General features: G+C 48.4%; 2 protein-coding genes across 2 annotated transcripts; one reads left to right on the top strand and one right to left on the bottom strand.

The window, feature by feature from the left end:
• Window positions 1-540: 540 nt before the first annotated feature.
• LOC123581438 (translation initiation factor IF-2-like) lies at window positions 541-6604 on the bottom strand. The gene is made up of 3 exons (XM_045447496.1): window positions 6597-6604; window positions 4961-5919; window positions 541-1223 (listed from the first exon to the last, which is right to left on the bottom strand). The coding sequence occupies exons 1-3, from the start codon at window positions 6602-6604 to the stop codon at window positions 1006-1008; spliced, it is 1185 nt and encodes a 394-aa protein (XP_045303452.1). The 3' UTR covers window positions 541-1005.
• On the top strand, window positions 1563-4031 carry ID2 (inhibitor of DNA binding 2). Its single transcript, XM_045447815.1, has 3 exons — window positions 1563-2029; window positions 2381-2444; window positions 3269-4031. The coding sequence occupies exons 1-2, from the start codon at window positions 1682-1684 to the stop codon at window positions 2435-2437; spliced, it is 405 nt and encodes a 134-aa protein (XP_045303771.1). The 5' UTR covers window positions 1563-1681; the 3' UTR covers window positions 2438-2444; window positions 3269-4031.
• Window positions 6605-14252: the final 7648 nt, after the last annotated feature.

Below are 14252 nucleotides of genomic sequence, written 5' to 3'. Positions count from 1 at the left end.
ACCTCAGCACCCACCACCAAACCGCCTGGCCGAAGAGATACCCTGGGGCAGGCACATAGCTCGGGCCGGCGTCCAAGAGACAGGCTGGCCCACTAGCCCAGAAATTAATGATTAATTGAAGGGGAAAATGCAGGTTCCCCACTACTAAGCTTTGCTTCTTTTCTGATCTGCCCCCTTCCTTTTTCTTAAACGCAAAGAAGGTGAAGATTGAGGGAAAAAGTAAACAGGGTACTTACAAATATTACATTTTTCTCGGGTTTTCTGCTGTCTTGTATTCCTAGGGAAATGGGATTTTCAAAACACAGCTGATTTACTGTAGTCCTCAGTTAAATTAGAATTATGTGTGAATTAACTGGAAGGTATTTAAATAAGCTGCAAACTTTAGACTGCAGGAAGAACTTCCTACAGATTTACAGAGGGGAAAAAAAAAAAAAAAAAAAAAAAAACCAAACCCAAAAACCTGAAGCTGCATCCAGTACTAGGGCTGAAAGGATTTCAAACCTCACACATAACAATTTTTTTTTTTTTTAAGTGGGAAGACTTCGGTCAACGGGAGAGCCACCTCCCTTTCGCAAAACTTAAAAAATACTATCAGTGCTGGAATGTGGCACGAGAAATCAGGATTTGTGCATAATTAATCACATTACTTTGCCACCCACACTGCAAGGCACAGACCGGCAGCCTCTCAAGGGCAGTGTATGTAAATACAGCTTCGCTATGCAAATGTTCCTAATGATTTCCGATTAATAGGATCATTATAATAGCCCTGCCTGTTCTAGAAAAGGAACCCCGAAAGTGTCCTGCCTCTCAGAGCTCCATAGCGATCAGCACGGTTTCCAAGAAGTACTCATTTTACTGAGTTGACAATAATGCCTCCCGTGTTGCTCCGAGTTGCACGATCCCACACTAAACCTGTCGTGGAGGGCGCGCGTGGGTGCTTTTTGTTTTGCTTTGCTTTGTTTTGTTTTGTTTTGACATAGCTTAGCCTCAACTGGAGACCGAACTCTAGGCACGTCTCTCGTCAATGGCAAACTTATTTGCGTTTTCACTTTCTTCAGCAATGCTTTCTATCCGATGACATTCCGCGGGTCGCAGTGAACGGTGACTTTCCCTCTGCTGTGCAGAGCCTGTCGGTGTCGCTGTGGTTTTAGGGCTGCTGAAAACCTCCAGGGTGTGGAAGGCTCCGTCAAGGGACACCCTAGAGCGAGGGTACTGCCTCACCCCTGGAATTAGAATACAGATGCACATTTGGACTCCTGGGGTCCCCCCTTCCCCTCCTCCCCCTGGCCTCCTCCGTCCTCCCCTCCTCCGCGGCCCTCTGCTCCCCTCCTGCCCCGCGCTTACTGTACTCTATTTACCACCCCAGCTGGGCTCGCGCCCGCCCCGCCCACACCGCGGGGATTGGCTGCGAACGCGGAAGGACCGAGCGCTCGCCCCGCGCCCGCGCCCGCCAATGGGGGCGCCCGCGCGGCCTGATGGACGCGCCGGCTTTCACCAATGGGAACGCAAGGAACCCGGATCGTGTGCCCCCGGCGAGTGCCGATAAAAGCCGCCCCGCCAGGCTCCCGGCTTCATTCTGAGCCGAGCCTGGTGCCCAGCGCAGGAAGCTCCGCAGGCGGCGGCGGCCTGAGCTCCTGGGCAGCCCGCTCCCTCCCGGTCTCTCCTTCCCCGCGCGGTCAGCATGAAAGCCTTCAGTCCGGTGAGGTCCGTTAGGAAAAACAGCCTTTCGGACCACAGCCTGGGCATCTCCCGGAGCAAAACCCCGGTGGACGACCCGATGAGCCTGCTGTACAACATGAACGACTGCTACTCCAAGCTCAAGGAGCTGGTGCCCAGCATCCCCCAGAACAAGAAGGTGAGCAAGATGGAAATCCTGCAGCACGTCATCGACTACATCTTGGACCTGCAGATCGCCCTGGACTCGCACCCCACTATTGTCAGCCTGCACCACCAGCGACCTGGACAGAGCCAGGCGTCCAGGACGCCGCTGACCACCCTCAACACGGACATCAGCATCCTGTCCTTGCAGGTAAGACCTGCTCCCGGTGCCCCCGCCCGCTGCCGCGCACCCCAGTCATCGCCTGGGCTGCCACTCGCAGACCCATTGTCGAGACGGCCGCAGTCCGTGACTTACCGATGAGCTAATTAACTAAAAAAAAAAATAAAAAATAAAAAAAAAAAGCAAATCTGCTATAGATCGAGCGGTGCGTGAAATTGCTGATAAGTTCTGACACGTTAATGCATCTGTCTTTGATTCGGATTGTAGCATAAAACGTGTTTAATGAAACTTGCTGTTCTATGGATTACTTTAAAAAAAAAAAAAAAAGCCCTTTCTCCTTAAGATTGTCTAACGTCGCCGTTTATCCCCTTTCTCTCGCAGGCGTCTGAATTCCCGTCTGAGTTAATGTCAAATGACAGCAAAGCGCTCTGTGGCTGAATAAACGGTGAGTGTTAGCTTGTGCCTCCCGTCCGGACACCGCCTCTTGGAGAGAGCGAGAGAGAGAGAGAGAGAGAGAGAGAGAGTGTTTTCATTTGTGTATCTGCAAAATTGGGGATTTTGTAAATGAATGTGTACTTAAGTCGTATTGCACGTAGCACACTGCCTGTGCCTACGAGCTATGAAGGGGCTTCTAGCTCTGATTACTCCAGATCACAGAACATTTTCCTTTTAAACGCAAAAAAAAAAAAAACCAAACAAAACAAAATACCAGTAACTTAAGTGTGAAGGCGGCTGGGGAAAATGCGTATTGGCTTCTGCCACACATGGAACGCCTGGCTTTCTCGTACTGGTGCTCTGGTACTATGAGGTACTAACCTCCACGTAATTAATCTTATCACCACAAATTCCGTAGAGATCCTCCTTCCCTAAAACTTCAGCCCTCCTGAGACTCGGCCAGCCCAGCACTGCCTGCCTGCGCCTCAGACCCTGTGATGTGGGATTCCGACTTCCCTATCTGTTAACTAAAGGGCTGTTTTCAATCAAATAATTGTTACAAGAAGCAGACTGGCGCCCGTGAGCACTGCTGTTGGAGATCCAACTAGGAGATTGCGTTGGGAAGTTTCTCCCCGGAGTCTCTGCTATTTTAATGTTTAATTTTCGCTGTGGAGGCCGAGTGTGTGTGTTGCATCTGGACGCCAGGGTTTGCCCAATCTTTGAGTGTTTGGTGGTTAAATGTTCAAACTGCGGCTTCCTCGTGGCGCCAGTCTGCCCGCCTCTGCCCTTAGGTTCCGTTCTCCTAAAACACGCCTCTCCCCCAATCTTTTGCAGGTGGTCATGACTTTTCTTTTCTTTGCACAACAACAACAAGTCCACAGGATCTTTTAACGCGCTGAACTTATTTTTCAACCATTTCACAAGGAGAACAACAAGTTGAATGGACCTTTTTAAAAAATGGAAGGAAAACTAAGAATGATCATCTTCCCCAGGGTGTTCTCTGACCTGGACTGTGATATTAGTTATTTATGAAAAAGACTTTTAAATGCCCTTTCTGCAGTTGGAAGGTTTTCTTTATATACTATTCCCACCATGGGGAGCGAAAACGTTTAAAATCACAAGGAATTTCCCAATTTAAGCAGACTTTGCCTTTTTTCAAAGGTGGAGCGTGAATACCAGAAGGATCCAGTATTCAGTTACTTAAATGAAGTCTTTTGGTCAGAAATTACCTTTTTGACGCAAGCCTACTGAATGCTGTGTATATATTTATATATAAATATATATATATATATATATTGAGTGAAACCTTGTGAACTCTTTAATTAGAGTTTTCTTGTATAGTGGCAGAGATGTATATTTCTGCATACAAAGTGTAATGATGTACTTATTCATGCTAAACTTTTTATAAAAGTTTAGTTGTAAACTTAACCCTTTTATACAAAATAAATCGTGTGTTTATTGAATGGTGATTGCCTGCTTTATTTCAGAGGACCAGTGCTTTGATTTTTATTATGCTATGTTATAACTGAACCCAAATAAATACAAGTTCAAATTTATGTAGACTGTATAAGATGATAATAAACATGTCTGAAGTCAATACCTGAATTCTGAATGGTTTTTAAGATCTCTCTCTCTGTCTCCACTCGATTTAACCATCACTGCCACCACCCCCTAAGCCTTGGGACTTGTATGCAGAAGAAACTCGTTCTTATCAGATGTGTGCTCCAGTGCGAGCACTTTGGGGGCAAAGCGCTAATGTGTTTTAAGAGAGCTGACCGGGCTGGGGAGGCTGTAAACAGAAGTCTTAGTCCTGCAAGGAAATAGTTCTGTGCCTTGCGGCTGAGTTTCAAACCAAGGAGTTGCTGTGGCAGTGACTCCTAGGAGTTAGAGCATTCACAATAAATGAGTCTGGAAGGACTACTTGGCTGAGTAGGTGTTCAGACACTTTTGGAGTATATGAAACCGCTTGTAGTTCGGGACATGACTTAAAAGAGTCAGGGGAAGGCCGAAAAGACCTTGGGTGGGTGTTAACTGCTCCCAGTGACCATTTGCCTGTAGGAACTCAAGCCGCAGTATGGCCCCGGGCGCTCCCGGCCTCCCCAAGCTTCCCCTGTACCTTCTCCACCTGGAGCTCGCCCAGGCTCCTGGAGACAGGGCCTGGGCGGAGCCCACTTTCCAAGACAGGTGGCCGTTAAATCGCCCTTCACCCTTGACTGCACCCCTGGACTGCCCTGGGAAGGAAAAGAGGGAGGGAGGGGAGAAAGGCCTTTTAAGTCCCAGAAAAAGTACCAGCGCGCTGTTTCCATGTAGCCCTCACCTGGCAGCTTCTGGCTCCTGCTTTAAAACAGGTAGTTGACGGGATAGATACTTAAAATTCGTACGTATGCAAAAATTCCCAAACTGGAAGGAAGACACTTCCTGAGGTGTGTGAGGCTGGGGTGGGAGGTTCTGGAAGGCCGGCCCGAGGTGGACGGGGAGCGGAGAAGGAAGGTGGGGAGGACGGGCGGGTGGGGATGGGTGTCTCACCTGGGGCCACTTTCTCAGGCCCAGCCCAGCAGGTGTTTGGGTGGCGCCACCTCGTCTGCGCTGGCGGCGGCGGTGGCGTTTCCGGCCCTGACCTGGAATCCGTCACGGAGAGCGCGGGGCCAGGTGCGGAGGGGCGGCCTCGGGCTCTCGGCCCAACCTCGCCCGGCTCCCGCGTCCTCTGCGGCGGTCGCGCCCGACCCCGCTTCCTCCCGGGGGGGGGGGGGGGGGGGGCGGCGCCGGGGACCCGGGCGGGGCAGCCTCCGACGCCACCCGCGCCCCGCCCGGCGTCCGCGCCGCAGGTGAGCACGTGCTTTGACCGGGGCCGTCGTTGTTGTTGATAATCGTACCGACGGGGACGCCGGCTCTGCCCGCCACACCTGGGCGAGGCGGGGCGTGCCGGCGCAGGCCGCCCTTCGGACCTGCCACCTGATGTCCGGCCACCTGTCGCCGGCCCGCCCAGCGCCCCGCGCGACGAGCCGCTCCGCTCAGGGCGGGGGCGGGAAGCACGAGGACGGGTCGCTGCCCCCCCCCCCGCTCCCGCTCCCACCCCATCCTGTCCAACGGGGACGACAGGGTGGGGGCGCGGACGCCGGCTCCCGGTCGCCCCCAGCCTCTCGTGGTCCGCTCGGACCGGCGAGAGGATCAGACCCGGACGGCAGGTCCTGTGCAAGGGCTCGCCGGCTTTCCAGAGGAAGCCGTGCGGGCGGGGTGGGGCTCTCGAGCACCTGCGCGGTCCCTGGAAGCCGGGGACCGTTTGCAACGTTTGGACGACGACCCAGAGTAGCAGCACCGTCCAGGAAAAGCGGCACCTTTCGGAGGAGGCTTTCGGCGGCGGAGCTCCGGCCACTCGTCCGGGTCCGGCCGGTGGAGGTCGGGCGCCACCTGCTGGCCGGCGCCAGGAAGGCGGCTCGCGAGCGGGGTTTTCGGGGCGCTGGGAGGCCGAGGGGCGATAGCTGGAGCTTCAAGGGGGGAACCGGCACGGAGAAACTGCCTTTTGAAAACGGATTATCAGGAAAGAGAGCCTCTCTAGCATGTGTACGGTCGTTCCCACTGTGTTTTCTTCTTATTTCGTCTTCTTACCTACTTTGTAACTTAGGATCCCCTTTTGCAGATTAGTATCCACTGCCACCAGGTGCCGTCTTGGATGTTAATGAAAGTATCAGACTTGACCCCCCAGGAGCAGAGAGACTACAACTGGATTGTGGAGAAAAGTGAGTTGTGAAGTCGAATGAAAGCCAGCGTGTTTTCGCTTCTTTTCCTTAAATCTTTAAATGTGTTTTTATTTCTTCTGAATAACCTCAACCACGACCTCCGATATTGCGTTAAAGGACTAGGAGGTGAGAGGGAGCGTCCTTGTTTGATTCCAGATCTTAATGAAAACAAGTCAGACTTTCTCCATGATGCATGACCCGGCTCTAGGATTTTGTGGTGTTATGTCGTCTTGATCAATTTTAGGAAGAACCCTTTAATTGTTAGCTGTTTTTAGTTTTGTTTTGGGGGGATTTTGACTCACAATTCGGGAATGAATTTGGTAAAATGTATGTATTCTATTTATTGATGCTATTTTTCTTTAGAGTCTTAACACTGATTTTTCTGATGTGAATCGGCCTTGCATTTATTCTGTAATAAATCCTACTTGAACATGACGTATGATTACTTCTTACACACTGTCGGATTCTGTTAGCCAGTATTTTACTTGGAATGTTCTAGAATATAATGGGGCCTGTGGTTTCTTTTCTTGTGCTGTCCTTATCTGGTTTTGGAATCAAGGTCACACTAACCTCAAACGATAAATGTGTGGGTCAGTTTACATTTTAGTTCTCAAAGCCACGGATAAACCTTCGAAGTTAGGCAAACATGTGGTCTCTCCATTCTACAGAAGCTGTCCTCAGAGACACCAAGGGAGTGACCAAGGGCATGCGGCAGTCAGTGGACAGACTCGGTCCAGCGTTTTACCCAAATGGGGAAGACTTCTGAGGACAACGATGTAGACGTTACTAGGAAATAGTAACCTATAGTCACTAAACACCTGTTTCCTGGAGCCTTTTTGTTGTTCAAGGATAATTATTTATGGGGGTTCCACGTTGTGGGTGCACAGCTCGAGGGCAATCCAAATCCGTGTCAGCCTGACTCACCACACGCCCTTCTGATTCCTAATGCCCTTTGCTACTGAAAGGGAGTCTCCAGGCTCTGTCTTTCCCGGGTGATGGTTCTGCTAAGGCCTCAAACGTCTATTTCCTCATAAAGGGGATCTGAGACAGAGGCAAGATTTGTCCAGAAGCCCAACAGGTATTTGGTTTAGTGCTGACCATGGGAGTAGTCACTTGGAGGAGAACCGCCCCTCACTGCCCCCCGACGGCAAGAACAGGGGGAAGTCTGCAGAGACGTGTGAGCGGAGAGCTGAACACTGGCGCGTTTGGCTTGTCTCCAATCATTTGCTATTAAAAATCGGGCCACGTCCGGTGGCAGTTCCTGAGTGGGGGTACCAAGCCCGGCACGGGGGGCACTGACCCAACAGGAATCGGAGGCGAGGTTTCACTCCCACGGGAAGCAGGACATTGGCAGGGAAACCACTCTTGAAGGCCTGCCATGTCAGTGTGGAGACTAAATGACTCATCCTGGACGATCTTGGGGAAGCCTGTCAGCCTGAGGTCAGGAGGGGAAAGAAACATCTCCCTTGAAAATCTAGAGCCACGGGTCTGCCCTTGCAGGGAGTGGAGATTTAAATGCATGGGACCCAGACAGTCTGCAAAATTCTAATGCTGATAAATTAACATAAAAATGGTTCCTGGCTGGTGATGCCCCTGGGGTGTTTGGCAGGAGCAAGGGCAAAAGTTCTCCAGAGAGAGAAGCCCTCGAGACTAACCACACAACATCCTCCTGTTTAATGGCTTGCTGAAAGTAAGTTTACAATTAAAAACTTTAGATGCTACTGAAAACCAATTTTCGGTGAAGGAAAGAGTCAGTAGATACAATGAAGAGAAAGATTAGAAACCAAAGAACTACAGAGGCTCGAAGGTGAGGATAACTAAAATGATTTGAGAAAAGAAATAGAAGAACGAATTAAAAACATAAGAAAATCGCAAGGTACGGTTAACCGAAATTGAAAACTCAGTGGAAGGTTAAAACCCAGATTAAAAACTACTGGAGATTTTCTACATGCTAGCAACGAACAATCTGACGAGGAAATTAAGAAAGCAATTCCATTTACAATAGCATCAAAATGAATAAAGTACCTAGGAATTAATTTAGCCAAGGATGCGGAAGACTTGCACAATGAAAACTATCAAACACGGCAAAAAGAAATTAAAGAAGACGTGTATAAGCGAAAAGGCATCCCACGCTCAATGAAATGGAGGCTTGAATATTGTTAACATTTCAATACCACCCAAACTACAGATTCAGGGCAATCCCCGTGAAGACCTCAGTGATATCTTTTACAGAAATAGAAAAATCCATCCTACAATCTAGATGGAATCTTAAGGGACCCTGAACAGCAAAAGCTTCCTTGAGAAAGAACAAAGTTGGAGAACTTGCAGTTCCTGGTTTCAAAACTTATTACAAAACTACAGCCGTCAAAACAGGGTGGTTCTGGTAGAGGGACAAACGTATTGACCAATGGAACAGACCAGAGAACCCAGAAATAAACCCTCACATACATGGTCAAAGGATTTTCAACAAGGATGCCAAGACCCCACCGTAGAGAAGGGCTGGTCTTTTCAACACACCGGACATCCACATGCAAAAGAGCAAAGTTGGACCCTTCTCTAACACCGTAGACAAAAGCTAACTCAAAATGCATCCAAGACCTCCACGTAATGGCTAAAACTATAAAAGTCTTAGAAGAAAACATATGGCATAAGCCTCACAACTTTGGAATTGGCAATGATTTTTTGGGTAGGACACCAAAGGCACAGGCAACAAAAATAAAAGTGGGCAAATTGGACTTTGTGAAAATTTACAACCGTGCCTCACTGGACACCATCAAGAGAGTGAAAAGGCAACCTACAGAATGGGAGAAAATCTCTGCAAATCATACGTTGGATAAGGGATTAATAGCCAGCATATACGGAGGACTCCTAAAACTCAACAACACAAAGAGAAACAATTCAAAAATAGGCAAAAGAGTTGAAAAGCCTATCTCCAAAGAAGATCTAGGTATGGCCAGTAAAACATGAGAAGATGCCCCACATCCCTAATCATCAGGGAAATGCAAATCAAAACCATAATGACATCTCGTACCCATTAGGATGGCTACTATCACAAAGAGAAAAAAAAAGCAGGAAATAGCAAGTGCTGGGAGGACGTGGAGAAGTTGGAACTCTTGTACACCGTTCGTGAGAATGTAAAATAATACAGCCGCTGTGGAAAGCAGTAAGCATGGCGTCGCCTCAAGAAAATTGAAAAATAGATTTCCCATATGTTTCAGCGGCTCCACTTCTGGGTATGTACCCAAAAGAACTGAGGCAGGGTCTCGAGGAGACTTCTTGTGTCCGTTTTCATGGCTGCATTATTCACGGTAGTTAAAACACGGAAGCAACCCACGTGTCCGTCAGCAGACTGAGTGGATAAGCCGCATGTGGTGTCTACATACAGTGAAACACTAGCCTCAAGAAGAAAGGAAATTCCAACATCTGCTCTAAGATGAACCTTGAGGATATTATGCTAAGTGAAATAAGCCAGTCACAGAAAGACAAATGCTATGTGATTCCATTTATATGCGGTACTTAGAGTGTCAAAATCACAGAGACAGAAAGTAGAGGGGTGACTGCCAGGGGCTGGGGGAGGGGAGAAGGAAGGAGGAGCCTTGCAGGATGAGAGGGTTCTGGAGACAGATGGCCGTGATGGGTACACAACAGTGCGAGTGTACTTAATACCTCTGAACGACACGCTGACAAACAATTACGATGGCAACTTTTACGTTATGTGTATTTTTAGCACACACACAAAAATGTGTAAGCTACTAGAGAATTCATGAACTCAGAGTTGGAGCTGAGGAAATAACCCAGAACACAGCACTGAGAGCTAGAGATCTCAAGGAGATGAAATCAAGGACGGAATGGAAAAGCCCAACACATAAGGCAGTCTCTATCGACGGTCATGGCAATGGAAGGGTGTGCATCACAGCCAGCAGGCAACTCGAACTTGAACATTAGCCATGCCTAAGCATCACACAAGCCTTTAGTCAAGCCGATGGGCCACACACACATATGTCCTAAATCTGAAAAAGAAGAAGTCCTTCAACACAAGGGAAAGAGTTCACAGGTAATACAATGGCCTTTACACATACAAATAGATGGTCCGTTCCATTCGTAGGGAGATAACAGCAAGTGGAAAGAAACCACGAGATACCAGTTCTCACCCAGCAGATGGACGAAAGTGCAAAAATGACCGTGCACTCTGTTAAGACCGGGGGTGAGGGGAACGAACGGTCTTGTCCATCGTTCGCGATAAAATGGTAGAGCCCCTGTGCAGGGCAACTGGACACCAGCACGCAAGATTCTGTGTGCATTTACAGTTTCACCCAGCTGTCCCACCCAAGGGATCTATCCCAAAGTTACACTTGCAAAATAGGAACTAGTTTGTGCCTCAAGTTAACACGTGGCATTATTATTTTTTTAATTTTTTTTAATGCTTATTTGTTTTTGAGAGAGAGAGCGTGAGCAGGGGAGGGGCAGAGAGAGAGAGAGGGAGACACAGAATCCGAAGCAGGCTCCAGGCTCGGAGCCGTCAGCACAGAGCCCGACTTGGGGCTCGAACCCACAAACCGTGAGGTCATGACCTGAGCCGAAGTCCGCCGCTTAACCGACCGAGCCACCCAGGGGCCCCTGGCATTTTTTTTTTAATAGTAAATGATTGGAAACAAACGCCCACCAGTAGGGGGCTGGCTGGAAATTCTACCGCACATTCATGAGCAGCGTCGTGACGGGGAGAGCTGTGTGCTTTCCAGGGTATAACGCCCAGTGGAGAGAGCATCACACACAGCCATGTGCGGAACGGGCTGTTGTGCCAGAAGAAAGGCATACTATACACGTAGAGATTCGTGTTTGTTTACATTTGTAGAGAAATAGAAGATAAACCAAAAACCAATTGAAATGGCTATTGATGGAGGAGGGGGGAGAAATGTGATGTTTCTAAATGTATCTTGGCATATAGTTTTGATTGTAATGGAAATGTTTTTAATCAAAGAAAAAAGCAATATACACAATTTTAAAAGTAGAACAGGTATACCTACTCATATCTCAGGTTGGTTGTATACCCATATCAAGAAAAGAATTATTATCCCAGCTGACTTTAGGACACAGAAGTTTTACTCGACATGCCCAGTAGAGATGTTCTAAGGACAGAAAGAGCTGCAAAGAGGGGGCTCCTGGGTGGCTCAGTCGGTTGAGAGTCCAACTCTTGATTTCGGCTCAGATCATGATCCCAGGGCCGTGGGATCGAGCCCCATGTGGGACTCCACACTGGGAGTGGACCCTGCTTGGGATTCCCTCTCTCCCTCTGCCCCTCTCCTCTGCTCGAACTCTCTCTCTCTCTCTCAAGTAAATAAACATTTTTTTAAAAAGAGCTGCAAAGAAACCATAAAGTTCACTTAGTTGTCATATTGTTAGTAATAATCTTGATATTGTTATCTTTAAACTGGTAAATATATAAGATAAGCAAAGAAGTAATTATACTTAATCTCTTTCAGTGTCAGAGATTAGATACAAATAAAAGTTAAAGAAGTAAAAGCCCAGAACTCTTATATTTGAACTGACAATATCAATTGAAACTCACTTCTCTTAAAAAATATTTTTCTAGCATTCCACTGAAAATGCCTAGAAGCAATGATAACTTGGCAGTAATAAGCACCCCCTTAAAATCAGTTTGTGTTCTCCGATACCATTAACCACAAGAAGTAAGCAAGATTCCTTGGAGAAAGGACTGATGCCCAGTCCAGGACAGGAAGTAAAAATGATAAAGATAGACAAAAATAAAGAGATGACAAAAATAGAATAAAACTCTTTGGGTCCCAATGGAAGATTCTAGGGCACCAACTCATTTTAAAAATGGATAATTAAAGGGAAACTAAAAAGCGTTCACCCTGCCTTCCCAGTACAAGTTGTATGTCAGAAAACTGTAAGAGAAAGACAAAATTAGCAAACCATTTTGCAGCCCCCAAGTCCCAGGGAACGCAAGGGCTGCGACGTGTCACGTAGCTGCTGATTCAGGCAACGGTCATCAACGTTGAGCGGAATCATTAGGTGGAAGATTGATAGGGGATTCGATAATGAAATGATCTGGCTGTTTATAAGGAAATGATTGCTTGAACCCCTGGGTCAGTCACCAAAAATCCAGACGAGGGACCAGGAGATGCTTCCTGGCGTGCTGTCAGAGGGACACAGCATCACTCGTGAAACATTTGTAGGAAAACATTTATTTCTAATAACCCGATCTGAAGTAATACAAAGCCTTCAGATCTAACCTTCTTGTCTATGGAAACGGGGGTGGGGGGGCGGGGAGCAAGTGAAATTATATCACAAGGAAGCGGGGAGAAGCCCAGAATGGGGACTTCCTCAGGACGACTGACCCGGCTTTGTCTACATGGCAATGATATTAAAGCAGAGCTCGTGGGGAGGACGGGGGAAGAGCTGTCCTCAAGGAAGACGACATAGGAAATGGAACAGCCAAGTGCAATGAGTGAATCTCGTTCAGCTTCCTCGACTCTCAACAGGCAATAGTTTCAGACAAGTGGAGAAATGCGAATGAACGCGGGGCATCAGATGATGTTAAAGGATTGGTTGGGTCGGTGTGAAATAGGAGAATGACCCTGTCCTTTAAGATGCGTACTGACGTATTTACACGTGAGGTGTCTCGTATTTGCTTTCAAATAGTCCGGACAAAGGAAAGGGGAGTGAGGCACACGACACAGGCACGGCCAAATGCCGCTAGCGTCCCCGCTGAGTGATGGGCACAGGACCGTCCTCTGTGTTTGGAAATGCTCTGGAAATGTCTGGAAATGTCCTCTGTGTTTGGAGCCACGGGGCAGAGAGACTCCGTGCTATGCTTACTGTGGCACAGGGCCCTTCCCTTCTCCAAAGTCTCTGCCCTCCTGCCACGTGGCTCGACTTCCGTATTCCCTCCCTCGAGATCTACCTTGACCTGTAGCGCAAATGAACTCTCCTCCGTCACCCGGCTCAGCTGCCTTGCAGAGACACCGCTCTGCGTGCAGGACACCTGTCATGAGTCTCACCGACAGGCGGCAGAGAAAAAGTCCACGAGGCCCAGAAATGCCCCGGGGGCCTGTCTGTCCTCCCCACGGTCATGAGCAGAGGAGAACAGTATGTGTATTTCCGCATATGTGATTACGCCTTCCTTGTAGAATATGGTCCTGGTTTTAAGTAAGTTTCCACCTAGAAACAATGCTGTGAGGTGCGTTTTAAACATACAGTCTTCTAAATAAGTTCCATCGGTTCCGGAAGAAAGTTCTTAAAAACTCACGCATTCCTTCAAACTTTCATGTCTCGGAAAGTCCTCCGGAAGCTCTATCAAGAAAGGAAAAGGGAAAGGCCCTTCTTAAGGTTCTAATTTTACCGGAATTTGCCAAAGCCTACCAGGGGAAAAAGATATTCCAAAAACACTTAACTGAAACTCTGAGCCCCTAAAGTGAAATATTCGAAGGAGCAAAACCCCTCAAATTTAAAGGTAATCCATACTGGTTGAGTCCATCCAATTTAAAAATGTCTTGACTGGGAAAGCAATTTCTGAACAAGCGTGTGAGGCCCCGGTTTTGTAGCTGACGGTGACTTCTGAGAATCGTCCCGAAGTACGTATGAGCCCTGGAGGGCCGCCCCCGAGAATTCCATCTGATGAGGAAGCAACCCCAAACCACACAGGGACAGGGCTACGCAGCAGGACATGTGCTCATTTTCATCCAGGGTTCTGCGGTCTGTGAGGACCACACTGCGTCCTGCTAACACAGGAGACGCTTCTTTCCGGGGAACGACCTCCAATGTGCCAAAGGGGCTACGTTCATTAACTCGGTTATTGCACATTTATCGAGTGCCGCCTGTGTGCCAGACATCGTTCTAAGTGCCGCGGACCCAGCAAACCAGACAGACGGGGACCCCCGGCCCGAGTTCCAGCAGTGAGACACGGACCATATACAGGTAAATTCCGTCATATGAGAGGGAGGTAAGTGCTAGGAAGAGAAATCAAGCAAGGAAAGGCTGCAAGGTGAACCAGGGTTGAAGTTACTGTCTCTGGGCTCCGAGCCCGCCCCACCAGGCTCAGCTTTGGGGGTTCGGTTGCT

This window comes from Leopardus geoffroyi, chromosome A3 (genome assembly GCF_018350155.1).
Source record: "Leopardus geoffroyi isolate Oge1 chromosome A3, O.geoffroyi_Oge1_pat1.0, whole genome shotgun sequence".
NCBI classification, from domain to species: Eukaryota; Metazoa; Chordata; class Mammalia; order Carnivora; family Felidae; genus Leopardus; species Leopardus geoffroyi.
The sequence above is the reverse complement of the archived record's forward strand: the minus strand, read 5'-3'. Positions and strand labels throughout refer to the sequence as shown.

What these genes read in the sequence shown, in the direction of transcription:
- LOC123581438 (XM_045447496.1), bottom strand. An exon ending in GCCTGAGAAAGTGGCCCCAG is followed by an intron (nt 1,224 to 4,960) that starts GTGAGACACCCA and finishes TTCTAATTCCAG; the next exon opens with GGGTGAGGCAGTACCCTCGC.
- ID2 (XM_045447815.1), top strand. Translation starts at nt 1,682, where the DNA reads ATGAAAGCCTTCAGTCCGGTGAGGTCCGTTAGGAAAAACAGCCTTTCG. An exon ending in TCAGCATCCTGTCCTTGCAG is followed by an intron (nt 2,030 to 2,380) that starts GTAAGACCTGCT and finishes TTTCTCTCGCAG; the next exon opens with GCGTCTGAATTCCCGTCTGA.